The sequence below is a fragment of the Cynocephalus volans genome, chromosome 2, assembly GCF_027409185.1.
Source record: "Cynocephalus volans isolate mCynVol1 chromosome 2, mCynVol1.pri, whole genome shotgun sequence".
Taxonomy (NCBI): Eukaryota; Metazoa; Chordata; class Mammalia; order Dermoptera; family Cynocephalidae; genus Cynocephalus; species Cynocephalus volans.
The window spans coordinates 137,066,195-137,092,438 of NC_084461.1; the positions used below are offsets into that span (position 1 = coordinate 137,066,195).

The 26,244-nt window shown below is 46.6% G+C and overlaps 1 protein-coding gene across 1 annotated transcript in view; it reads left to right on the forward strand.

The window, feature by feature from the left end:
* The window catches only part of LARP1 (La ribonucleoprotein 1, translational regulator), a 52,191-nt gene that overhangs the window by 14,152 nt on the left and 11,795 nt on the right, over positions 1–26,244 (forward strand). Inside the window, exons 2-10 of the mRNA XM_063083430.1 lie at positions 17,484–17,545; positions 17,798–17,863; positions 18,978–19,152; positions 19,951–20,079; positions 20,158–20,364; positions 20,465–20,627; positions 21,709–21,853; positions 25,453–25,627; positions 25,753–25,922. Coding sequence (XP_062939500.1) covers positions 17,484–17,545; positions 17,798–17,863; positions 18,978–19,152; positions 19,951–20,079; positions 20,158–20,364; positions 20,465–20,627; positions 21,709–21,853; positions 25,453–25,627; positions 25,753–25,922 — 1,292 coding nt within the window. The remainder of the gene's footprint in view (positions 1–17,483; positions 17,546–17,797; positions 17,864–18,977; positions 19,153–19,950; positions 20,080–20,157; positions 20,365–20,464; positions 20,628–21,708; positions 21,854–25,452; positions 25,628–25,752; positions 25,923–26,244) is intronic.

Here is a 26,244-nt window from a genome sequence, read left to right on the forward strand (position 1 = left end):
TTTCAGAGCAGGGTCAGAGCAAGCTGCCCAAGTTGAAAGTCTGAGGATCCAAGTTCTGATGTCAGCCCTGCTCTCTTATTTCTCTTGGCTAGACCTTCATTTCTCACAACTCGTGTGAAGGGATTGGATCCTGTGCTGTCAAGTGCAATGCTCATCTATGGCTGATGTGCCTTTGTCATGTCCCTGGGCTTAGCCAGGTGTCCTAGAATCTGCCTTATGGATGGTTTGCCTTGTTGAGGACAGATGTCCCAGGAAGCCAGTCCAGAGTGTCCAGACACTGTCCACTTCTCACATGATTATCAAACTTCTGAGCCACCACACGTATTCCATTCATTATCTCTGTTCATTTTCACAATAGCCCTGTGGGATCTTGCTACAGTACTATCTTCATTTTACAGATGAGAAAACAGGAGCCCAGAGAGGTTCAATAATTTGTTCAAGGCTTTGCAGTAGTTAGTAAGTAGCTGGGATTCCAGCCCATGGCAGACTGATTCCAGAGTTCATGCCTTAACATATTATCTGGCTTTGCATTCTCCTAGACCACAGAAGTATACATGCCCCACCAAGAAAACTTTCTGGGAGAGAGAGGACCCGCAGAGATCTTCATATGACAGGAATCTGTGTGAGGTCCCTGTGGCCCCCAGCTTGGAGGCCCCAGCTTTGCCCCCCTGGCAGGCTGGGCTCTCGGTGTAAGCTGAGTAGGTGTGAGCCAGGCCCTGAAACTTCTGATCCTGCTGGGGAGCCCTGGCTCTACTTCCCCCAGAGATGTTCCTCTTCAGCTCTGTCAGACCATGTGCAGGCAGGCCTGCTGGAAAGAGCTATGCTGACCTTGTGGGTTTTCAGGCATGGCCTTCTGGCAAGTAAGGTGGCAGGGGTAGTGGGGGTGGGGTGGGGGAAGGGCTCTTTATAGGGTTTGGGAGGTGCTCTGGCTCTGCGTTACTGAAGGGGATGGGAAATACTATTATGTGTTAGACCTTTTAATCTTTTGAAGGGAAAATCTTTTCAGGTTACTCAAGCAACACCAATTCATTGTAGAAAACTGTCCAAATATACTTTAGCAATAAGAAAACCAATCCATTGGTAATATGTCCCACCAACTACCATAAGTCCTACTAAGCATTAATAGGGTTTTATATCTTTCTAGACCAGTGCTGCCCTAATACAAATATAATGTGAACCACATAAATAATTTTAAATTTTTTAGTAACCGTATTTTAAAAATTAAGTAAAACAGGTTAAATCAATTTTAATAATATAACCCAACATGTTCAAATTTTTTTTTTTTTTTTTTTTTAAAGATGACCGGTAAGGGGATCTTAACCCTTGTCTTGGTGGTGTTAGCACCATACCCTCCCAAGTGAGCTAACCGGCCATCCCTACATAGGGATCCAAACCCAGGGCCTTGGTGTTTTCAGTACCACACTCTCCCAAGTGAGCCACAGGCTGGCCCCTCAAAATATCTTTTTTTTTTTTTTCAAAATATCTTTTTAACATGTAGTCAGTGTAAAAATTATTAGTGAAATATTTTACATTCTTCATACTAAATTTTTGAAATCTGATGTGTCTTTTACACTTAAAGCTCAACTTGGACTGGCTGCATTTCAAGTGCTCAGTATCCATATGTGGCTCGTAACTGTCGTATTACATACGTTTCAACAGCACATTTTGAGTGTGTGAGAGTACATACACACAGATTTTTAAAAAAAATTTTTAAAGACAGAATGGGATCATAATACTTTGTGAGCTGCCCTCAGAGCAGCCTTGGTTAAGGAAAGTAGCGTTTTCCTGATGAGAGAGGAAGGTTAAGAAACCATTGCTGGAGTAAAGGTACATACACCCCAGCACTGCTGTCTGTGAGGCCTCCACTCTTCACTGCCCCTGCAGGCACCTGGGGGTTGATCTGAGACCACTGACCCTAGGCCAGAATTCCCACGTACACATGTGCATGCGCACACCGCACTTTGCTGAGGGAAGCACACCCAGACAGAGGGGAAGCTACTTATTGAGGCTGCCACACGGGATACAATGTTCAGAACACAAGCACCCTGAACTCCCAGTCCAGTGTTCTTTCAACCACACTCAGCTGCCAAGAGCTTACACTAGCTTTTGGAACTAGCTGAAGTACAAAGAGGAAACCAGTGGAGGGCGGGCAAAAGCCTCCCACTGGGTTTGTGGAGCGACCCCAAGTCTACAGTACAACCATCACCCCACCCTACCTCACCACTCCACCCCTGGAGAAGCTGGCCAGCACTAGTCTATCTTATGGGAGAACAAATGCAGATGGACAATGAGAAAAAGACCAGCTGGGCAGAATAGGTGCAGAACTGGATGTGGCTTGGCCTGAATGAGATCTGGACTTAGAAATCTCTAAATAATTGAATAGTTTGTCAAACAGTTCTGCGCTCTTAGTGCAAGGACACGTGTGCTTCACGCCAGGCCACTCTGTGGCAAGAACCTCATTCCTTAGCAGGTCTGAGATTTGTTGGAGCCTGGTTTTATTTTTTTTTCTTTGTTTCCCCACACCCAAAACTGCCTCAGTTTTTCAGCCGGTAGTGTTGGGTTGTCTTTCAGGTCTGCTACAGGCCTCCTCTGCCCCTTCAGAGGAGCAGGAAGCCTTGGGTTAGCCTTGCGATGAGAGGGACCAGATTGCTGATGATTGGGGGGTTTGAAGACTGTGTAGATCCAGGGAAGCCTTCCTTCTGCGTCAGTGTACCCACACACATGCTTGTTAGCATTGCAGGGAATGGCAGCTGTAGCTCCCAGCTGCCCTGAGCCAAGTCTCCAGGCTGGGAGGGGTCTGCTGCAGGGAACCAGGAGGTGACTTGGTTTGCACTCCTGGGAGCTCTGTTGCCCTCAAGCGAGATGCTGTTCAAGATGGCACCTGCCCAAACTAAGGAGTCTTAAGTTACCATCTTTTTATTTTTATTTTATTTTTATTTTTTGGTGGCTGGCCAGTAAGGAGATCCAAACCCTTGACCTTGGTGTTATAACACCATACTCCAACCAACTGAACTGACCACCCAGCCCCTTAAGTTACTACATTTTGATTTCTTCTGAGGTCTAGTCTTGTATTGAAAGGGCTGGTACTGCCTTTGGGAAGGTCCTCAAGACTTTATAAAACACTTCTTTATTCCTATTTTGCAGTCCTCAAAAGTGCTTATGAGGTGGGTGGTAGTTGGCCTTCTTTTATGGAGAAGGAATTTTAGGCTTATCAAGGTTAAGGGACTGCTCAGGTTCAAAGTTTAAAAAGTGGCAGAGCCAGTTGTATCCTGTCCCGCTGTTCCCCGCTTAAAGGACAACTAATGAGGGAAAATTTGAGATGAATAAAAAAGAAGGTAAGCATCAGTCTTGTATAAGTAAGATCTGGCTAGGGAGATACTTAGCACAGTGACAGACCACACTAAGAGCTTGGTTGTAGCTTCATAAACATTGTTTAAAAAGGCATTTGTCTGTCTACCTTTCTGTCCAGGAGCTATGTGCAAAGCATTTGTCCACTGAGGGAAGCCTTCTTGCTGACCATTAGGAAAGGGGAGTGAGTGAGGGCAGCGCAGACTGGGAATGCCTGACTGTAGCTGGGAGTGGACAGGCAGATAAAGGCTCCCCTTGCCTTTGGCTGGGCTTGTAGTTGTTCTGGGATGTCCTCTGCCATTCTAGGCTTTCCCTGTCCCACCCCCTGATTTGCATCATCACTGCCATTGCCCCTCTGGGGTGGTAATTCTTTGGAGATCCTAGACTTGAAGAAGCCCCAAGTCTAAAGAAGCCTTCTGTTTGCTTCTCATTTTACAGAAAGCCAAGGCTGTATCTTGGCCATAGTCTTGTAGTTGACACCAAGGGGATCGCAGTACCCACTCTAGAATGATGGCCCTTCAAATCGTCAGTCCTATAGCAGTGGAGATAAAAAAAAAAAAAAAGGCCTAGGCCTGGCAGCATGAACCCCAAAGGCAGGTCCCAGCACAGATGCTGTAGTTCTTGGTCCTAAAGACATGCCTTCAGCTCTCTTAATTTTGGAGGTAGGGGGTGGGGGGGCGGGTGGCCAGTACAGGGATCAAACACTAGACCTTTGTGTTATTTGTGTTGTTAGCACTGAGATCTAACCAGCTGAGCTAATCAGCCAATCTTGAGCTCTTTCCTAAGCCTGAGAGGCCTACCCAAATGGAGAAGGTGTTGCCCAGAAATGGTCTAAATTTTCTGAAAACAAGCCCCCTCCCCACCCTTCTACTCTGCCTCACCGATGAGCTCTTCAAGATAGAGTCAAATGAAGAATTGGCTTGGGAGCACTAAGCAGACATCCAGGACAAGGTACCTTGCTGGTGGCTCACCAGTGGGTTTGGGGTAGGGTAGAAAATCTTGTCAGTGGTCTTAATCAGATAATCAGATCTATAACTTCCAAAACAATAGCTAACAAGTATTGAGTGCTTACTATGTGCCAGGCACTTTCCCAAGCACTTTTACAAATGCCAATTTATTTAATCCTTACAATCCCCTGAGGTTAGGAACTCTATTCCCACTTAAAGAAACCCAAGGCCACCCAAGTAGAAGTGGCAGAGCCAGGACTTTAGCCTTGGTGGGTGTAGCCCAGATTCTTTACAGCTGTACCGCCCTGCTGGTGATATGAAGTAGGGAGATCCAGGCTGAGCCAGGGAAAGTAGGCAGTTTTTCTGACTCCCAGACTAGTGTTCTTTCCATAGAGGCACCCATTCCATAATTCTCACTTGTGTTTCTGCATTAAGTTCTTCCTGGGCCTTGCCTTAATTCCTCTGGAAGAGCCCAGGCCTGAGGGTTGCAGGTCTTGCCTGGTGTCAGTACAGAATGGCCCCTGGAGGGAAAGAGCACTGAACTCACCACCACCCATGGACAGCTCTCACATTGGCTACTAGATTCATGGGCTGGACCCTTGGCAATCTTGTCCATTTCTATATCCACAGCACCTGACACAGTAGGGGCTAAATATTTGTTGAGATGAAGAGCACTGTTTAGTTATTGACAGACTGGAATTATAAATACTCATGTTTGTGGTGACTGTCTCTTCTCTTGCCCATAACAGACATTGATTGCTCCCAGGCTTTTCCTGAGTCTGTTTGCTGCCTGAGGATCCTTAGTCACAGTACCCAAGCAGCCAAGCTTAGCCAATCACAGGTGGAGTGTAAGATTAAAGCCCTTCTGTAAACTGAGCCCTCAGGGAGTAGGGACTGTTTTATTCATTATTGGTTTCCCAGTGCCTGGTTATTATTGGTTTACACAGACCCCTCAACAGCCAAGTTACTGATGTTCAAGTTTATTTTGCTTCATGGTACAGTGGCAGGAGCCCAGGGCTAGGATCTCAAAAAACAGTTTGATACTTTTGGGACAAGCCAGGAAGCTCACTGTGTCTCAGTTCTATGTTCTGTAAAATGGGTAGAACCATGTCCACCTTCCCTACCTCAGACTGTTGTAGTGAGACTTAGGTGCAGTCATGGGTGAGGAGAGTACTATATAAGCTGCTTAGCCCTGGTCACCCTAAGGAAAGGTAATTTACCTGGACGGTAGTTTATGCTCTGTTCAGTTCACCCCGGTGCCCCAGAGTACCCAGCTTTTCTACCTCCTTTTCCCCTCTCCTGCATGTCCTTTGACCTGCAGGGTTGTGTCGTTCCCTCCATCCACTCCTTTCTGATCTGCTTAAAGAGGTAAAATTCCCCTGGGGCTTTGGTGCAGGTGGCCCTGGAGCATTGTCTTTGCAATAAACAACGCTTTGATTCCCAGTTGTGCTTTTACCCCTTCTGCTGTGCTGAGTCGTATTATCCCTACCTGGCAGTTGAACTATCAGAGAAATGGATTCTGGTGCTGGTGGCCTTAGTCCCCTGTAGGGCCTGGAGGCTTTAGCTGAACCTTTGGGGGACATAAAGAACCTAGTGTTTGTCTCCTGAAGTTCTGAGAGACGTCTGGGGTACCCAGGGATTTTAGATCCTTGGGGTCTTGTATCTTCTTACTGTGTTACCTTTGGCTAACCACTTACCTTCTTTGAGCCTCTTCTAAAATTGGGATAATAGTTTTTCCATTGTGAGGATTAAAAAACTTAATGCACAAAAGACCTGCAGCAAGCAGGAGGCCTGGTTTCCTCTGAGGTAAATGCTTAGTAAGTAGTAGCCATTATTATTGTAATGGACCCAGACCTTAGAGCAAACAGCAAGGTTTTAGGGTAAGAGAGTGTGGAGACTGACTGTAAGGAAGAAGTAGATGGACAGTTCACTTCAGATCCTTCATTCTTCTCCTGGCATAGCCAGTTTGCAGCTTGTTGTAAAACTAAACCCCAAGCCCAGACTGATCCCTTGTGACCTCACATCTGTCCAGACACTCAGCCTCTGGCTTCTTGGCCTGACCATTCTTGGTTCCTGGTGCCAGAGATTAGATTGGTAGAAAAACGAGGGTGATGAGCTCCTCATACATCCTTCCTCTGGCTGCTGTTTCTGTGTGTAATTAAAACTACGTGTAACCTCTTGCTCTTGTGAGCCCCGTAAGTCCTATGTTTCCAAGTGTGAGACCCTGGACTGTGGAGGGGCAGGTTAGAGACCAGGGGTCCTTTCCTGGCAGTCTCACTCAATTGGCATCTCAGTTCTCAAACATTAATTGGCATCAGCATTGCACAGGAAGAAACTTATTGAAACTGCAGGTGCCTAACCTCTCTCCACCTCCCCAAGTTGATTTCTAAAGTTTGGGAGGAGGTAGGAATCTGCATTTTAACCAAGGTTGCCCCTTTTTCCCCGCAGGGGCTCCTTAGATTACAAAAGCGGTTTTGCAAGCTTGCTAGCTTATCGGTCCCCAGTTTCCACAGCAGGGAGGTGAGGATTTTTCAAACTGGCTCAGGAACTCTGGCCGAGTTGGGAGGCAGAGTGGTGAGTGGGCTTAACGGCCCATTTCTATCAGAACAGCTTTGCCATTTTATTTTTCTTTTCCAGAAACTCAAATATTTAATATATACAAAAGAGCATAAATATACAATAAAAAAAAAACTATTAAAATAAGAATCCAAGTATCTACTACTGGCTTAAGAAGTACAGCCCTGATTTTAAAATATTAAATGTGGTGTGTGGTTCTGGGGAACCCCGGTCAAAATTAACAGTTGAAACTCACTGTTAAATCAAGATAACTCCAGTGTATCCGGAGAAAACCTACCTTAAAGTTCCCTAGCAGATTCCTGATTCCACCATTCCTGAGTAATTATCTCTAGAGGGTGGAACCCAGGCATCTACGTTTTGATAAGCTCCTGAGATGATAATTCTGCATACTTCAATCTTAGGGCTAAAGTCCTTTGTAGCAGTGGTTTCAGGGGTAGCTTGTTGCCCTGTAAAGTTGACTGCATTTAAGGGGATCAGTGGGTATAAGGACAAAATCACAAGATGTTAGGACTAGAAGGACTGTGGATGACAAGATTCCACCCACCCTACCACAGGCCTCTGAATGAGGAGACTGCAGACCACTAGAGGGGAATTCTTGCCAAGCTTCTACATCAAGGCTGTAGTGCCTGAGCCAGGACTGGCATCCAGTCTCTGGACTCCTAGTCCAGGGCTCTGGTCACTCCCCCATTTTTATTTTGAAACATGGGGCAATGGTCTTTCCTTCCTATAGTGGCTAAACTTAGCAAATAAAAATGTAGGGTACCAGTTAAATTTGGAATTTCAGATAAACCAAATAATTTTTTATCATGTGTCCCAAATATCACATGACATTTTTAGTTTAAAGATAATCACTGTTACCGAGTCCCCTGAATTTCTGTTTGCTAAATCTGGCCGGCAACCGTATCTCCCCACCCCCTCACCCCCACTTTTGGCACTAGACAAATTCAACAATTGCCCCAAAGAAATGACAAAGTAACTATGCATTTTTGGTAGTTCTGTGTTCTAAGCTCATTTTAAATAGTACCTCATTTAATCTGTTAAACAATCCTGTGAGCTAGCTGTCATAGATCCCTTTTATAGTTTAGGAAAATGAGAGGTTAAGTCTAACTTCTAGGATCATCCCCGTAAGCTGCCTTTCTGCCTCCTCATTGAACCTAGTTGCTTGGCCCTCACTGATGCATGACCTAGTTAATGCTTATCCAGTTGAAAGCTGCACAAGAGTGTGGCCAGTTTTGACCCATCTGCCCTGGCCTTGTGAGTTAGTTAATTCATGGCGGTTGTTGGTTAGCACATTCCAAGAATGGGCTCCAAAGTTCATGCTGTTAACTACTGCTCTACCCTGCCTTTTCACCCAGCGGCCTAGTAAATTTTCAGTTGGATGGGTTTGAGGTAGGGGTCAGAACCCCTCTCTACATTTTCTGAAGGGGTGTGCCAGTGGCTGGAGGGCATCTGTGAGCAGGGGTGAGGAGTCTGCATGTGGGGCAGCACCCTGGCTGCTGAGTCTGTCCTGCCTCCGTGTTCATGGTATCCCAGTGCTCCACTGTTTCCCAGATGAGGTGTAGCATGTAGTGCTGTAGGGTCCCTGTAGGCTGGCCCGAGCGAGCTCACTGAAGAGGGTCAAATCAGCTGCTTCTAGAAAGTAAGACCTGCTGGCCTCGCTGACCTGGATTGGAGGAACTAGTCTCTACCCAAGATTTGGATTACCACATATTCCCAACCTGTAGGGCTAGAGCTAAAGAGGAAAAATTGGATGGAAGTGGGGCTTCTCCCAGAGCTACTTCAGTGAGAGCACCCCTTCTTTTCAGTCATATATTGCAGTTCCATGTGAGAAGTCATTTTTCTTGAAAGTGCCATCAGTAGTTGTGAGGAATAGTTTCTATGATGCTTTTGGGTCCCTTAGGCCCTGCCCCCCCCCCCCCTCTGTGAGTGGGTGTAGTTGTACATATTGCTTATTTTGTTGAAAGGGCTCCGGATTGGGAGGCATAAATTTGATGTTCCAGTGCCAGCTCTCCAACAATTCACTTGTGACTTTGGGCACAGTCAGGTCCCTCTTGGGCCTCAGTTTTCCTTTCTGTACAATGATATTTCTCAAGTCTCTTCCATCTTTGGCTAGGTCTAGGATCAGCCTCTCCACTCCAGTAATGAGGACAACCCAAAGTATTTTCTTGGGGATTCAGCAGAGTTGTAGGACAATAAAAATGAAATTGTGTTACCTGAGGTGGTAGCTGACCACTGGGGACAGGAGAAAACCTGCTTTGCGGTCAGCAGCCTCCCGTGTCAGGGTAATGGAGTTAGGTGTGCAGCAGAGCATGGTGTCTGCCTTGCGGCCTACCTGAGAGGATTGGCCCTTGAAACCCAGGGCCTAGGAGCGCCTGTGCAAGCCAGGTGAATAGGGCTCATTCATGAACCTGGAATCACCAGCATACCTACCTTCTAGAGTGGTTGTGAAGACCAAAGGCATAGTAAGGGCTTGGTAATCGATTACGGTCTGGTGGGGTGAGGTACACACAGATACAACCATTTCAGGCGGTGGTGAGTGCTCTGAAGACCCTGAATTGTAGACTGAATTAGAACTGGATCCATAGTTGCTGGTTGGGCAGCACTTTATATTGGCCAGTTGTAAATTCCTGAGGAGAATTTACACTGAGATCTGTGACTAACGAGGATTCATCTGTCTTGTTTCACCATACCATATACTGTGTGACCCTGGGCAAGTCCTTTCCCTCTGTTTCATTTTATGGACAATTGAAATAATTGTGTCTTTTTGAAGCAATTAAGTGAAATCATATTTAGCAGCTTAGATCAGTTTCTGGCAAGCTAGTCACCACGCAGGAAAAGGTAACAAGAACCGAATGTGCTCTTCATAAAAGGCTGGGTTAGGGGGAGCTGGCACTTGAAGAGACCAGGGGCTTCAGTGGCCACTGATCTATTTCAGCAGTGATGCTTATTAGTTAATCAGCTTTTGGGCAGGACTTCAGGGACCAGCAGTTGTGGTGGCCACAGTCACTTGAGGGTGGCAGGGTCCCTTTCGGGGCAGGATAAGTGGAAGCACCAAGTGGCCTGGTTCACCACATACCACACGCTAAAGGTAGTTGCCTGGGGCTGGGCCGGGTCCTCCCTCTGTCCCTCCTCCCAAGCCAAGGGGACTCAGACTCTGTACTCCTACACTGGCTGCTGGCCTGCAGCTTCCTATCAGCTGGGTCTGAAGATGGTCTGACCTTCTGAAGGTTTCTCTCTCTCTCCCCCTCCCCCTCCCTCCCTCTCTCCCCCTCCCCCTCCCTCCCTCTCTCCCCCTCCCCCTCCCTCCCTCTCTCCCCCTCCCCCTCCCTCCCTCTCTCCCCCTCCCCCTCCCTCCCTCTCTCCCCCTCCCCCTCCCTCCCTCTCCCCCCCCCCTCCCTCCCTCTCTCCCCCTCCCCCTCCCTCCCTCTCTCCCCTCCCCCTCCCCCTCTCCCCTCCCCCTCCCTCCCCTCTCCCCCTCCCCCCTCCCTCCCTCTCTCCCCCTCCCCCTCCCTCCCTCCCCCTCCCCCTCCCTCCCCCTCCCTCCCTCCCTCCCCTCCCCCTCCCTCTCTCCCCCTCCCCCTCCCTCCCTCCCTCCCCTCCCCCTCCCTCCCTCCCCTCCCCCTCCCTCCCTCCCCCTCCCTCCCTCCCTCCCTCCCCCCCCTCCCCCTCCCTCCCTCCCTCCCCCCCCTCCCTCCCCCCCCTCCCTCCCTCCCTCCCCCCCTCCCTCCCTCCCCCCCCTCCCTCCCTCCCTCCCCCCTCCCCCTCCCCCTCCCTCCCTCCCCTCCCCCTCCCTCCCTCTCTCCCCCTCCCCCTCCCTCCCTCTCTCCCCCCTCCCCCTCCCTCCCTCTCTCCCCCCTCCCCCTCCCTCCCTCTCTCCCCCCTCCCTCTCTCCCTCTTCTCCCCCCCTCCTCTCTCCTCTCTCCCTCTCTACTTTTTCCCCCTCTCCCTCCCTCTCCCCACTCCTTTTCTTAAGAGTGCCCTTCAGCTCCCTCCTGTATTTTATCTGCAGGTCTGGGGGAAATCTGGCTGGGAGGGCTGGGCAGTAAGGGGCCTCTGAGAGGTGGCAGCCACAGCAGCTGGGAGAACTGGTGAACAAGGTGAGGAGGGTTAACCCAGCATTCTTTTTACTCTATAGAAGAATGTTCCTGCCTAGGGTGTGCTAGGGTCAGTGGGGATGGGAGGAAAGATCTGTCAGGTCTCTAAGCTCCTCTTCTGTGACTCCACCCCCCCCACCCCACCCCCAGCTGGGTGACAGCTGAAAGTATCCAAGCTTTTCACAGACTCTACCCCCAGGCTGGCCTGGGAGAGATAGCACAGGTGGGTAGTATAGCCTAGATTCCCTTTCCTGCCTGTCTCACCCTTCCCTTACATGGTTTCACTGCCTTTCAGAGTCAGCATCCTATGCTGCAGCTCAGGCAGGTGGTGGTGGTATTCCCCATCTCCAGAGGCTGAAAGTGGGGCAGAATGCGCGTCATTTGGAGTCCCCCTGAGCATCCTGTGTGCCGTGGTCCAGGAGTGGCTACGGAGCCTCGTTGGGGCAGAGGCTGGAGTGGAGAAACTGGAAGGTGGGCCTGGAAGTAATGCATCTTTGCTCATAGGGCTGCCAGGGTCCTAGAGTTAGGGGTTCCAGCTGGGTGTGCTTGGTGGCAATTTCCCTTGCCTCTGTCTGGGTAGGGGAGAAGGGATTGTCAGGTCTCTGGTGTCCAGTCCCAGGAGCGTCACTTGCCCAGTTCTGTAACCTTATTTGGCTTCCCTGCAGTGGGCTTTGGTTTTTCCCCAGTATGTAGAGTGATGCCCCTGCAGCCCTGCAGTTGAGAGCCTGTTCTGTTGGCTACAGCCATAACAACTTGGGACCCCTTAGCTTCTATTCAACCTCTTCCTAGTGATTAAGAAGAGCACAGGCTTTAGGGTCAGACTGCTTGGCTTCAAATCCTGGTGTGCTGCTTGCTGGCTGTGATCGTGGCAAAAAACCTTTCCACCGTGTGCCTTGGTTTCCTCATTTGTAAAATGGGACTAATGAGAGGAAATTGTCATTTTAAGGATTAAGTAAGAGGAGTCAGAATTTAGGACAGTGTGTGGCATCTAGTAAGTGCCCACTACATATTGTCTGCACTTGTCAATAATACTATTAAGTCTATAATTTGCTGCTGGCATCTCTCCCACTTTAATGAGAAATCTCAGTGGTTGAGATCTTGCCTTCTCTCTCCTCACAGCTGTAAAACCAATATTACTACCTTTTGTTCAGTTGAGGAAGGTGAGGCTCAGGGGAGGGTGGAAAGTAATGAATGTCCCCATGGTTATACAACTGGTGAGTCTGGACTGGGGCTCAACAGTGATTTCAGGCTATTGGTTGCCTCTTAGTCAAAGCTGGGCTGGGGCCTAAGTTCCTCTGAGAGTCATTAGCATCTGTTGAGAGTTGAAGCCATAGCCTCAGGAATTAGTGGTTGAAAAGCAAAGCCTCCTTTCCTTTCTAGTGTAAAATCATAGAGGAGATGAGTGTGTGAACTCACCATTCATTAAACAAGTGTCTGCTGTGTTACCAGGCTCTGAGCTAGGCACTAGTATTTCTGCTGTGAAAGCAGCATAGTCCCTCCCCTCAGGGCATAGTCTGGAGGGGGGCAGGTAAGTAACCAGACAGTTAACATTTACAGTACAGTCAGAGCACATAACAGGGGCACTTCATTGAGAGTGGGATCTGGGCGGTCTCCCCCAAGGGGGTTGACGTAATGGCCAGATGTGGGGCAGCGGATTGGTGAGAATGAGAGTAATGCAGCCCCTAAGTACCACAGATTATCTTGTCCTAGTAGAAGTTCTTTGCAGTAAGGTTAAACAGCCCTTTCAGATGCCAATCTCCAGGAGGTGGATGCTAGCTAGTCCATTGGCCTTCCCCGTTCTCCTGCCTGTACTCAGGCCTGAGATCTGGTAGTCGTCTGGCAACTCACTCTTAGCCCTACAGGCTTTCTCCCAATTAGCCCAGCCTAGTCTCACCTTTTACCACACTGGTCCCTCAGTTTCAATTCCAGCCTCTCCCTTCCTCTTTTCAGGTCTTTTTTTTTTTTATCATGGCCTGAAGAGTTTGAATTAACCATGTGCCTTTTCCCCTAAAAAACTTCACTTACTTTCCCTTTGGTTGAACCAAGTCCTTGTTCTTTTGACCTCCTAGATCTGGCCCCTCTGGGTAGCTTTTGTTTCAGAAGATCAGCAGCCTTAGGATTTTTCTAGAATAAAACAATATAGAATATACTATTTAATCTTTTTATCTGGCTTTGTACCAGGTGTTTATGGCTGCAGCCCCTTTGGTAGGCTGGGAGAGACTTGAGGCCCAGGTACTCATCCTCTTCTATACTAAGTATGATGTTGAATGACTAAATTTATTTAACTGAAAGGAAACTCCAGGCCTTCCCATGTTTTTCCTTCCTCTCTAGCAAAGCAGGGCTTTATGCCAAAGCCCTCCTGAGAGACCTGTGATAAATCCCCCATCTTTCTTTCCCCATTTAAAACTGCATAGTTCTAAAACTTTTCTTTCCTCTTTCCTGAGGAAACATAACCTCGAGCCTAGCCGTCTCCTGTGTCTAGAGGACAGTGTGGGAGTGTTTTCCACCCCCGTGGGTCACCACCCGGAAGAAGAGCCAGGCTGGGGAGGCCTCATTGTAATCTGGATTGGTTGTTATAACACTGCGCTCTAACCAACCGAGCTAACTGGCCAGTCCCTGCCACAAACTTTTTCTTTCATGTTGAGAGATTATTATTCTCTCTCTCCCCCCTCTCTCTTTTTCTATGAGGATGGGGATCACTTGGAAATATTAAGCTTCCTTTGTGAATTTGAATTGTAATACTTAGCATTTGTTGAACATTTACTGTGTACAAGGCACTCCTACTATGCTCTATTCATTTAACTGTTCCAGTGGCCCTGTGAGATATCTATAACTTCAGTTTTACAGGGGAAGCTGAAGTTCAGAGGCTCTGCAAGAGGCAGTATAGGTAGGGACTCCAGCCCAAGTCCATCAGATAGCAAAGTCCATATGCTTAATGGCAGGGCTGTCTGGTTTTCCTAGATGGTGTTTGGATGGTGGGTGTTACACACTTGAAAGTTGAGGCTCAGAGAGACAGGGAATCTCGAGGTTAGACAGTCAAGGTTATATGATAGCCACTCCACTTTAAGGGGAGCTGCCATCCCTACTCCCACCACCCCAATCATTAATTTCTCTCTGTCCTTCCATCTCTCAGCACCCATCTGTCCCTTGTTTCCCTTCATTCTTCGTCCACAGTAGTGGCTTAGCTCCCTCCCCTCTGACCCTCAAAATAATCTTAAATAAAATAATCTAAAAATACTCAGTTTGCCATGCAAATATGGCTTTAGTAAAGGTCTTCTAGTGCCCCCACCACCACTAAATTGAGATCGTGTCTTGTTCATAGAAATTTTGGTGTGTTTCACTTTTAAAAAATGCATGTGTTTTTAGGAAGCCCCTGGACCCTTTTGGAACTACAGTCAGTATTGCCTTCTGGCTGACTATGGTCCCATGGGACAGAGAGTGGTTTTCCTTCTCTTCCAGATACCCTTTAGCCCCTGGTTTACCTTAGTTGAGGAGGAAGACCCTCCTAGAGCCTCTGTTGGCCATCACCTGCCCTGGAATCCTGGACCCCAGAGACCTGTGGGCAGATAAGCTGGCTAGAGCCTGCCTCACCACACTTCTACCTTCCCCCTTCTCTGAGAACCTTTCTTTTCCATCGGCAATTTTATTTCCTAGGACAAATAAGGGAAGAGCCCTAAGATTACACCAGGAAGATTTTTAACCCATTCTCCCACGAGTGGACACATGGGAACCTCTGGGCCCCATGGAATTTCTGGTGAGCTGGTTAGGAGAATTGGCAAGGGAGTCGAGACTTCTAGCCCCCATACGGCTCTGCAGCTAGTACTGTGGAAGCCCCTTCCCCTTTTGCAGCCTCAGTTCCCAATCTACAAATAGAGAGGATTAGAACTATGGGGTCTTTTTTTTCCTGCTCTAACATTCTACAACTTTTCTTGGGCAAGTGGACAGTGGTGTTTCCCAAGCTGTGCTTGGGTCAGTGGCAGCAGGTGCAGGTTTCACAATGTGGAAGTAGGAGGAAGAGGGCTTATCCCCTGATTTGGCCGAGATGGTACTGGACAAGGGGACTGGTGCCTGCGCAAAGGATTGGTTTTCACTGGGAGCCATTTCAGATGCCAGGCCCAGCTGGACCCCGTATATTCTGTGCATGTTTGTGTTGGTTGGTTGGTTGCCTCCTGTCTGATGAGGGTGGATGGCCAGGAGGAGACCCAGAAAGGAATGTGTAATTCAGATGAAGTCACAAAGCCTAGTCTTTTTTCCAGCCTCCTGCAGGGCCCAAAGTAGTTCATCTATGCCTTCCTGGGTTACCTTGAGGCCCCATATGATTTTAACAGATTTGTGAATTTTACGTAAAGGTAGAAAAGTGGTTCTCTCTTCCCGGTGGATTTTTCTATGTGTCTAGGGACTTCATTCTCCTTGTCAGGGACAGCCTGAGGCTCTACTTAGGAGCAGAGCAAGAACAGGGCACCATGGGTCCTCAGGGACAGAGGGATCTGGGAATGGGGCTTTTTCAACAAACTTCACCCAGAACTAATTTAAGAATATTCCTGTGTATACCCAGACTAGTTACATTCCCCCTCATTAGCTTGGGATTGATGGCAGAGTAGGGAATCAGCAGAGTCTTTTTGTGGCAGGAGTGCTCTCACATTGAAGGGAGACTGAACTTTCAGTGCTTTACCATATCCCTTTGTGGTCTTGGTGAATAAAATGTCAGGAAGGGTGATCACAGTATCTGATCCCTTTCCTTTTTAAAAGGGTTTTAATAAGAAGAAACAATGATCTAAAAAGCTTTGCCTCACCTTTTTGAGGAAAGTCTTCAGGAACACCTTGCCCTCTGAACCTGGTTCCCACTTCTAACATCTTGTTAATGAACTTGGTGTTGCAGGACTTTGGTCTCTTCTCCTCCTGGTAGCATGCGTGGGGTATTGTTGGGTCGGGGGGAAGTGAGTACCAGTCATAGCTCAGGTGTACACAAGCCTGGTCCTGGTGTAAAGCAGGCGAAGATCTTTAGCCTAGTCAGGGAACTGGGTGGTGTTCGGCTTGTCTGGGCCAATCCAGAAGTTGCAGGTGGGTGGGTGCAGAATAGTCCCTTGGGCCCAGGTGATCCATTCTCTTGGGACAGATTTTCTGGTTCACCACTGCCCAGCACTGGGGATGGGAGATGCTGTGGCCTGGGTTTCACAGCTCCAGCTCTCAGAAGGCATGTGGGGTATCTTGAGGGGGCAGTGGCTCCAGTAGGGGGTGGAAGCCAGGAATGCAGTGGCCTCACAGGAGTCAGATAAGGACACTGTCTACTCATTAAGGGAACATAGACCTGATCAAGGAGTAGAACATTCCTTTTGAGGCCAGCTGGGCAAATTTTTTTATGCAGAAACTAGGAGCAGTTCTTCCCCTGGCACAGCTGGCCAACAGAAGAGGCAAAGTGATGGGAGATAAGTGGGTGAGCAGGGATGTATATTTTCCTGTGGGTCTCTTGGGAGGGGAGAGGCAGAAGCTCTTGGTCTTCAGAACTGTGTTGGGAAAACAAGTGTGGGTTTAGAAGAGACTGGAGCTATTAGAGCCACTTCATTTAAAGAAAAAAAAGGGCATTTGTTTTCTTTTTTTAAAAAGCCCATGTCTGTCTTTGTCAAAAAATAAGGATCACTGTAAAATATACTACTTAACTCCCGATAATACTTAAATATTCTTCTAGAGTTTGTACTGTGTATGTGTGCATGTACATATCTTTGTTTTGTAACTTTTCTTGTTTATTGTGTTCATCATTTTGTATCAATAGAGATCATTCATTTTAATGACTGTTCTAAAAACGGATGAACTTTAGCCAGTTCCCTCCTATCGGACATGTAGGTTGTTTCCAGTTTTTTGAAGTCATAAATAACACTTTGGTGGACATCTTCGTACATAACTCTTGTCTAATTTGTATCATTAGGATAAATTCCTAAAGGTAGAATTTCAGTCAACTGGGGGACCACTTTTTCTTTGGAAACTGAGAAGCCACACAGAATCTTTCCTCAGTGGCTGGTCCTGGTCTTCTTGATTGCCCATGTAGGACTTTTATCTTGCCTTCCAACTATCAGTAATCCTTGTCTACTCATACACACATTAGAATGTGAGGGCCAGAAATGGTCTTTCAGACCCTTCCTTTATGGAATTTGCCATGATTCAGGAGCCCTGAATTACAGTGCTGATAACTAGCCTGGATTTCCCTTTCCAGGCCTCAGTCTTCATTTTACAAGAGGATAGAGAGCTGTACTCTGTAAGGGCCCTTCTACCTCAGAGTCTGGGTTTCTGGGATTTTGGCTGCTGTCTCTTTGCATGATCTCACTTTTCATGATTTCTTCAGGAAGGGGCTGGTAAAATTGCTATTGTTTTAGCACATGTCTTTTCCCTCTCCACTATGTCTTCTTCCTTTGAGAACCTGCCAGTTGCTTGGCAGAGTGGGAATGGTGATAAGGGTGAGGTGCTGGCAGTGGTTCCATCACATGGGTTCTGCGTAACCCCTTTGTCCTTTTCGTTTCCATAGAACATTCTGCTCCAGCCAAGGTGGTGAGAGCAGCAGTTCCTAAGCAACGCAAAGGCAGCAAGGTAAGGAATAGGAGTGGGTAACCCAAGGGGACTTCCTGGAGGTGATGGCCTCTTTCCTGTTGTAGTGAGTGCTTCTGAACTGCTGGGTAGTTCTAGATTCTCTCTGAATAGCAGGGAATCCCCTTCTGGGCCTCCAGTGTGAACGGTCTGATCTCTTGGCCTCTGATCTCTTGGTGGAGCTGGACCTTGGGTGAAGGGCTGAATGGCAGAGGCAGGGTCACCGTCGGGGCCTTCACAGGATGTGCCTTGCAGGTTGGTGACTTTGGAGATGCAATCAACTGGCCCACACCTGGAGAGATAGCCCACAAGAGTGTACAGGTGAGTCTGTGGGGAGGGATGGGCAGGTTTAAACTCTTACCTACTTATACACTTTTGGCTTCTCAATCTTCCAGAGCCTCAGGTCCTAACTTTCTCAGTTTGTTTTTTAAAAAAAAAAAAAAAAAAAAAAAAAAAAAAAAGGAGTAGTTAATACAAGATGGGCAACAATGAAATAGCTAAGGATCGTCATCATTTAAACCTTTGCTTTGTGTCACAGACTGCCAAGTACTGTCTCTCATCTTATTTAACTCACATAGTGACTCTTGAGATAGGTCCTTTTATAATTCGCATCTTATAGAGGAAGCCACTGAGACTTGGAGAGGTTAATTACTGGCCCTTGGTGGCAGAGTGGGGATTGGAAATCAGGTGTAGTATATTCCAAAGCCTGTGTTCTCCATCACCACTCTTGGATTTTTTTTTTTTTTTTTTTTTTTGACCGGTAAGGGGATCACAACCCTCCGCATGGTGTGGTTTGCACGCTCAGCCAGTGAGCGCACCGGCCATTCCCATATAGGATCCGAACCCGCGGCCTTGGCGCTACTAGCGCCGTACTCTCCGAGTGAGCCATGCGGCCGGCCCTACTCTTGGATTTTCTATCAGTGAAATGGAAGAGTGGTCCTTAGGCCAAGTACCAATCTTCAGACCACATTTCTTGGGGAAGCTTACATAGCTTTCTTGGGCCCCAGCTGAGGAGAGACTCCTGGTAGTTTTCTACTTCCTAGTGCTTTTGTCCTCGGCCAGGGGCCTAAATTCCTTACTCTCTGGCTATGGTCATTTTCAGCTCACAGACAGGGTTGGTGTGGACAGGCCAGGGGCCAACATCTCTTTCATCCCATAGATTACCTGGACAATCTGGTCTTATTGAAGGGAGTAAACAATTGGCCCCTATAGGCCCTAGTACCTCTGTCCTGGGAGTTATCTCTCCCACCTCTTGGCCTGTTTGACCATGCTTCCCAAAGAAAGCATCTCAGGTGTGAAAACAGGACCTTAAATACATCCACTCCAACCCACCTTCACATGCTACAGCTCCTTCTGCCTGTCTTCCTAGTGACAGGGAGCTCCATCCCAAGTGGCTCTCATACTTACCTCCTTGTTACTCTACTTTTTGCTGCAGCCACAGTCCCATAAGCCTCAGCCTGCCCGTAAGGTGCCACCCAAGAAGGACATGAAGGAACAGGAGAAAGGCGAGGGGAGTGATAGTAAGGAAAGCCCGAAAACCAAATCAGATGAATCGGGGGAGGAGAAGAATGGTGACGAGGACTGCCAGCGAGGTGGGCAGAAGAAGAAAGGTGAGTGACCTGGAGCAGGACTTGGGGGGAGGTGGCAGGGCAGAACTGTGACATGTCAGAACTTCATGGGGCTGCTGGAGGACTTTCAGGTGTCCCCTGAGAAGTCAATGGGAGGTTGATTGGTATAGGCTGCTGAGACAGCAGTCTTCTCTCCAGTCATATGTCCATCAATTACTCCTTTTAAAAACAAGAATTTTTGTTGCTGTAAGTTTCCAAAAATCTGAAATGATTAGGATACAGGTTCGGTTGCCCTAATAGAGGTCCAGATTAACAGTTGTTTAAACAAGATAAAAGTTTCTTTCTCTCACGTAACAAACAGCTTGGTGTAAGTAGGCCAGGCCTGGTATGGAAACTCTTTAATTCCTTTCATCTTGCTGTGGTGCATCGGCTATTCATCATCTGAGATGGCTCCCCCTTTCCCTCTGTTAGGGACTTAATCTGAGGTTGACGAGTTTAACTCATTTCTCCTAGGCAGCATTTTGGCACATATCTAAGGGAACCTGGAAGATACAGTCCTTATCTTAGGTAGCCATGTATCTGACTGCAGGAGGGGTCAGACCAAGATTCTCTGAACATGGAGAAGTTGATATTAACCAGGAGTCTCCATCTCACTGAAGGCCACTGGCTTCCTTATTTTCGAGATGAAAAAGAGGTCCAATGTGTTGGAAAGTAATTGGCCCAAGATTACCAGATTGTGATTTGGGCCAAAGCCTGTGGTAGGGGAAGAAGAGTTGGGTAGGGATGGCTGGGAATGGCCTTTTACTCAAGCCTTTCTCATGTGCCCACGCTGTCTCCCAGGGAACAAACACAAGTGGGTTCCATTGCAAATAGACATGAAGCCTGAAGTACCCAGAGAGAAACTGGCTTCACGCCCCACTCGCCCGCAGGAGTCGAGACATACACCTGCCAGCCGTGGGGAGATCAAAGGTATGCGCTGCCCAGTAATGGAGGGCCTGGACGTGTGGAACACCTTCAGGCCTGACCCAGTGCCCCCTCTCCCCATAGGGTCTGAGTCTGCCACCTATGTTCCCGTGCCCGTGGCCCCCTCCACCCCAGCCTGGCAACCAGAGACCAAACTGGAGCCTGCCTGGCACGACCAGGATGAGACATCGAGTGTGAAGAGTGATGGGGCTGGTGGGGCGCGGGCTTCCTTCCGTGGCCGTGGACGGGGGCGTGGTCGTGGCCGGGGACGCGGCCGGGGTGGCACTCGAAGTACGTGAGGCCCACTTTGGGCTCCGGGATGTCCGAGGGAATGCAACGGGGGTGGTGGGCAAGAATCTCCTTTTCCTCATGGCACCCCTTTCCCCCATAGCCCATTTTGACTACCAGTTTGGCTACCGAAAGTTTGATGGTGCAGAGGGGCCTCGCACCCCCAAGTATATGAACAACATCACCTACTACTTTGACAACATCAGCAGCACTGAGCTTTATAGCGTGGACCAGGAGCTGCTTAAAGACTACATCAAGCGCCAGATGTGAGTACATGAGAACCTTCCTCCTGGAGAGATGAGTGAGGGGTTAATAGTTAACACAGGCCACGGCTGGGCAGAGCAGGGCTGAACAGACCCTTCTGGTGCTCATAGTAGTTGCAGCACTTGACTGGAGCCGCAAAAGATAGCTTTTCTCTTGTCCTTTTAAGCTAACTTTTCATAAAGTTGTTGTTTATTGCAGAAATTATGCCATATTTACCTTAAGAAAATTAGAAACAATCACAAACAGAAAGGGAAAATGTCTAGAATATACCTCCTTCTGTGTTTCGATTTGTAATGACAGTATGAACAATGCTAGTAGACGTTTATTGAGTCTTCACTATTGGCCAAACTCAGTGTTAAGTGCTTTACAGTCATTATCTTATTTAACCCTGCAGTTTTTATCTGCTGAATTCCTATGGGTTTGGTCTTTTATCCCCATTTTATAGACAAGCAAACAGGTGCAGTAACTTGCTCAGAGTCTCACAGTTGTCCCATTTCTGTCTGATTACAAAACCTTTGCCCTTAACCACTCTGTTGTATTGTCTCACAGTCCAATGGAGGAGCCATATGAAGAAATAAATAATTGCAGTAGCAGTTACATGTTTTAGGAGCAGAAGAGAAAGTAACCAACAATATTTGAGCAGGGTTTTAAAGGAGGAGGATGATGTTGCCAGGAATGCCCAGGGACTGAAGGGCAGAGGGAGTGATTTTTTTTTTTTTTTTTTTTTTTTTAAAAGATGACCGGTAAGGGGATCTCAACCCTTGGCTTGGTGTTGTCAGCACCACGCTCAGCCAGTGAGCAAACCGGCCATCCCTATATAGGATCCGAACCCGTGGCCTTGGTGTTATCAGCACCGCACTCTACCGAGTGAGCCACGGGCCGGCCTCAGAGGGAGTGATTTGACCTAAGGTAGGGGGCCATGGAGGAATAACATTATTTCTCTTTAACCTTTAACATTGTATGTAGGATAGGGATGGGATAAATCAGAAGTTGTGAGAGGTGGTGTGTATAGCAGAACAGGGAAGGCATATTCGTAAATGATGCAGCAGTCCCTCAGTGATAACTCTTCTTCCCTCCTCTTAGTGAATACTACTTCAGTGTGGACAATTTAGAGCGAGACTTCTTCCTGCGACGGAAAATGGATGCTGACGGTTTCCTTCCCATCACCCTTATTGCTTCCTTCCACCGAGTGCAGGCTCTTACCACTGACATTTCACTCATCTTTGCGGTATGTCTCCCTCCCCAGGGCTGGGGTACGTGGGAAAGAAAGGTCCTTACTTATGGAACCGGAGTTCGGGACCAAGGCAGAAAGCCCTGGAAATGTCCCCATCTGATTACTTCTGCTGATGTCCCAAGGCTTGACTAGGCTTCTTTCTTTCTCTTTTGTTAGGGAAAATGTCAGACGTTTACAGAAGTAGATAGAATAGTATAATGAACCTGTTACCAGCTTCAGCAGGTATCAACTCCTGGTCAGTCTTATTCTGTCTATACTCTCATCTGTTTCCTCTCTCATATTACATTGAAGGAAAGTCTAGATAACCTGGCATTTCATCCACAGATGTTTTAGTACATACCTCTGAAAGATATAGGCTATTGAAAAACATAACTACAATGTCATTATCACACCTAAAATTATCAACAGTTTCTTAATATTACCAAATATTCAGTTTCAAAGTCATTCCAGTTGTTTCCCACAAAATTTTTTAATAGCTGTGAGAATCAGGATCCAAATAAAACCCACATATTCTTTGTAAGTCTCCCCCTCCCTCTCTGTTTTTCTTTTCCTGGCAACTTATTTTTCTTAATCACCTTTTTGATATTACCTTGTAACTTTTTTTTTTTTTTTGTGGCCAGCTGGTACAGGGATCAGAACTCATGACCTTGGTGTTATAAGGCTGCACTCTAATCAGCTGAGCTAACCAGTCAGGCTGCAACTTATTATTTGAATAAACTGGGTTTGCATATCCTATAGAATTTCCCATGAGATAAAATGGTATCACATAACATGTTCATCTGTACTCCAAATTTTTTGTAAATTGGTGATCTAGAGTCCTGATCAGATTCAGGTTTTGGAGTTTTTTCCCCTCCTTAACAAGAAAACTTTTTGTAGATAATATGTTCTCCCGGGTGGCGTATAACATTCGATTTGATTGTCTTCCTTGTGATATAAGCTGCCATTGATGATTATTGCCTCTTATTTCATTAGGGTTTGCAAAATGGTGACATTCTAATTCTAACAGTCTTTATTTATTAGCTGGAATGCCTCTTTGTGAAGAAACTTTGTCCCATTAACTGTTTAGTTACCAAGAGGTATAGCTAGTGGAAGGGGCACATAATTGCTTGATTTTTTCCCACTTTATTAACCAGTTTGCAGAATTATGAGTTGATCCCTAATAATCTTTAAAGTAACCAGTGAGATTTTGGTGGATTTTTTTTGTTTTATTATCATGTATTATTATAAGCTTATGAATTCAAACTTTTTCAATTCATTGCAGTTAATATGCTGCATCAAATTGTCCCATCTTTAGCCAGTGGGACCCTAGTTCATCTTATACATTTCCTGCACCAGGTCTGGAATTGGCCACTTTTTAAAGGAACTCTAGTTCCTTTTTTTGGGAAATGATATTTATACACCACAATCTGAGTTATAGGGATGCTTGTTGCCACTTGGTTGGCCACTATTTTTAAAGGTTTGTTTTTTGGTAAGATAAAATATACCATGAATTTATTCTGATACTTCCTGTTAAAATTCAGGAGTACAGAGTCTTTTCTTAACCCCAAGGATTTTTTTATTCATATCTATTCCCTTCTCCCGTGCCAAAAATCTTAATTCCTAATGACATCAACATAATAACTTGTTTTATTCCACCATATATACATATTCTTATAATTGGGTTATTGCCACTGAAAACAGGTTTTAAACAAATTTACACAGTCTCATTTGAAATAATCTTTGTGGTTATGCCTTTAACTTGATATGTATTAGTTACATCTTGCTCTCAAGTTTTAGGGATTGTTCCATTTCCCTCTTGTGATTTTCTAATTGTTTTACATTTATGTAAAAGGTTTACATGGTTCTGAAGTCTCAACATGGTATGTGCACAGATGTCTAACTTAAAATTCTATCACTTCCATCTTTTCCATTTTCTTCCCCTATAGGTAACGTTTTTTGAATGCTTATTAAAAAAAATAAGTAAATGGCTTTCTTTATGTTTGTATCCTCCCCTTTCTTCGATAAGTGGTAACATACGACACATGTATTTCTTTAGTTCTTTTTTTGTTTTCACTTAATACATCTGGGAGCTAACTGCAAAGCAGTACATAATAGAATGATGGTCCTCATTCCTTTTTACAGTTGCAGGGCTGGCTGGTTAGCTTAATTGGTTAGAGCATGGTGCTGATAATACCAAGGTCCTGAGTTCGATCTCTGTATCAGCCAGCTGCCAAAATGGGTGTGTGTGTGTGTGTGTGTGTGTGTGTGTGTGTGTGTGTGTGTGTGTGTGTGTGTGTGTGTGTGTGTGTGTGTGTGTGTGTGTGTGTGTGTGTGTGTGTGTGTGTGTGTGTGTGTGTGTGTGTGTGTGTGTGTGTGTGTGTGTGTGTGTGTGTGTGTGTGTGTGTGTGTGTGTGTGTGTGTGTGTGTGTGTGTGTGTGTGTGTGTGTGTGTGTGTGTGTGTGTGTGTGTGTGTGTGTGTGTGTGTGTGTATCTCTATTTACAGTTGCATAATACATCATTGTGTGGGCATTCCATGGTTTTTTTCAACTGCTGCCCTATAGATGGACATTTTGATTTTTTCCAGTCTTTTACTAATGCATAAACTGCCTTATATATTTATCTTTACATATTTGTACCAGTGTATCTTTGGTGTAGATTTCTAGAAGTAGGATGGTTGAGTCAAAGGGGTGGGTAAAAGCATATGTAATTTTGCTAGATATTGCCTAATTCTAGGAGTTGTACCCTTTGAATTCTCACCAGCAATATATGAAAGTGCCTCTAGCCCCAGCTTCCCCAACAGATTATGTTACCACATTTTGAAATATTTTCTTCTTTCACTTAAAAAATTTTTTTTTGGCAGCCAGCTGGTATGGGGATCTGAACCCATGACCTTGGTCTTGATGTTATAAGACTGCACTCTAACCAACTGAGCCAACTGGCCAGCCTCACTTAAAATATTTTGATTTTTTTTTTTTTCCAGTATAAGTCTCCTTCCCTTTTTACTCTTCACCCATTTTTCCAGAGAAAAGCACCCATAGCAGTTTACCTGCAAGTCCTAGAAAAATTTGTGTGTATATTTGTATGTTTTTACTTAAAAATTCTAACACAAAATGGATCTTGTACACACTGATCTATACTGCTTTCTTTTGACTTAATGTGTCTTGCGGATCTTTCCACCTCAGCACATGTAAAGCTGTTTTTAATGTCTTAGTAATGTTCCATTGAGTGTGCCGTGATTTATTTAAATTGTGTATGTGATGGCAAGTTAGATAGTTCCAGCTTTTTTCCTATTACAGTGTTGCTGGAATGGCCTTTTGTCCAAATCTTAAACATAACTGTTGCCTGTTTATGCAAATATTTTCTATAGCAGATTACTAGAAGTAGAGTTGCAGGGTCGAAAGGGTAGGTGTATTTTTCATGTTGGTGCCCTTCTGCAAGCTTAAACATCTTACATGTCCTCTAGTCATGGAAGATGGTGCCAATTTTCTCATAGTACTGCTGGCATTGGACTTATACCCAAGCTCACGGGGGCCCTGTTGTCTACCGTCTTCCAAGATCTCAGTCTGTCCAAATCTTTCCTCTTCATCCTCTCTATCCTTCCTTTTCCCTTGTAGGCCCTGAAGGACAGCAAGGTGGTAGAGATCGTTGATGAGAAAGTCCGTAGGAGGGAGGAGCCTGAGAAGTGGCCTCTTCCTGGTCCCCCAATAGTGGATTATTCGCAGACTGATTTCTCCCAACTTCTCAACTGTCCTGAGTTTGTCCCCCGCCAGCACTACCAGAAGGAGACAGGTAGGTAACCTTCTAGTATATGTACGCCTCCTTGTTGCCCTTGTTCTCCAGCCAGTAGTCCTCTTCAGGGTGGGCAGCAGGAGGAAGACTGGAGGGATGAGGACCCTTGTCTTTCCACTCTCCAGAATCAGCACCTGGCTCTCCCCGTGCAGTCACCCCAGTGCCCACCAAAACAGAGGAGGTCAGCAACCTAAAGACACTGCCCAAGGGCCTGTCTGCCAGCCTGCCTGACCTGGATTCTGAGAACTGGATTGAAGTGAAGAAGAGGCCTCGGCCTTCCCCTGCACGGCCTAAGGTGGGTGAGGCCCATTCCTTGCCTTGGAATCTAGGGCCCAGGGTTGGAGTACTTGGAGGGAATAGTACATAGGCACAGAAGTTTGGCTCTGAGGAGCTAGCAGGAAAGCCAGTGGTTCAGAGTCATAATGTGAGATCATTAGTAGTGACTGCAAGAAGGTTGATGTGGCCCGTTTCCATTTTCCATGGGAAACACCCCTCAGGTTGCCCTATTGGGTGAGTTCTTGAGTAGCATTTTTTACAGGAAGAAATCAGACAGCATCTAGCAAGAGTGTCCCAGGTTTCTTGAGTCTTGGCTTTTATTTAACCCCATCTCAATCCCT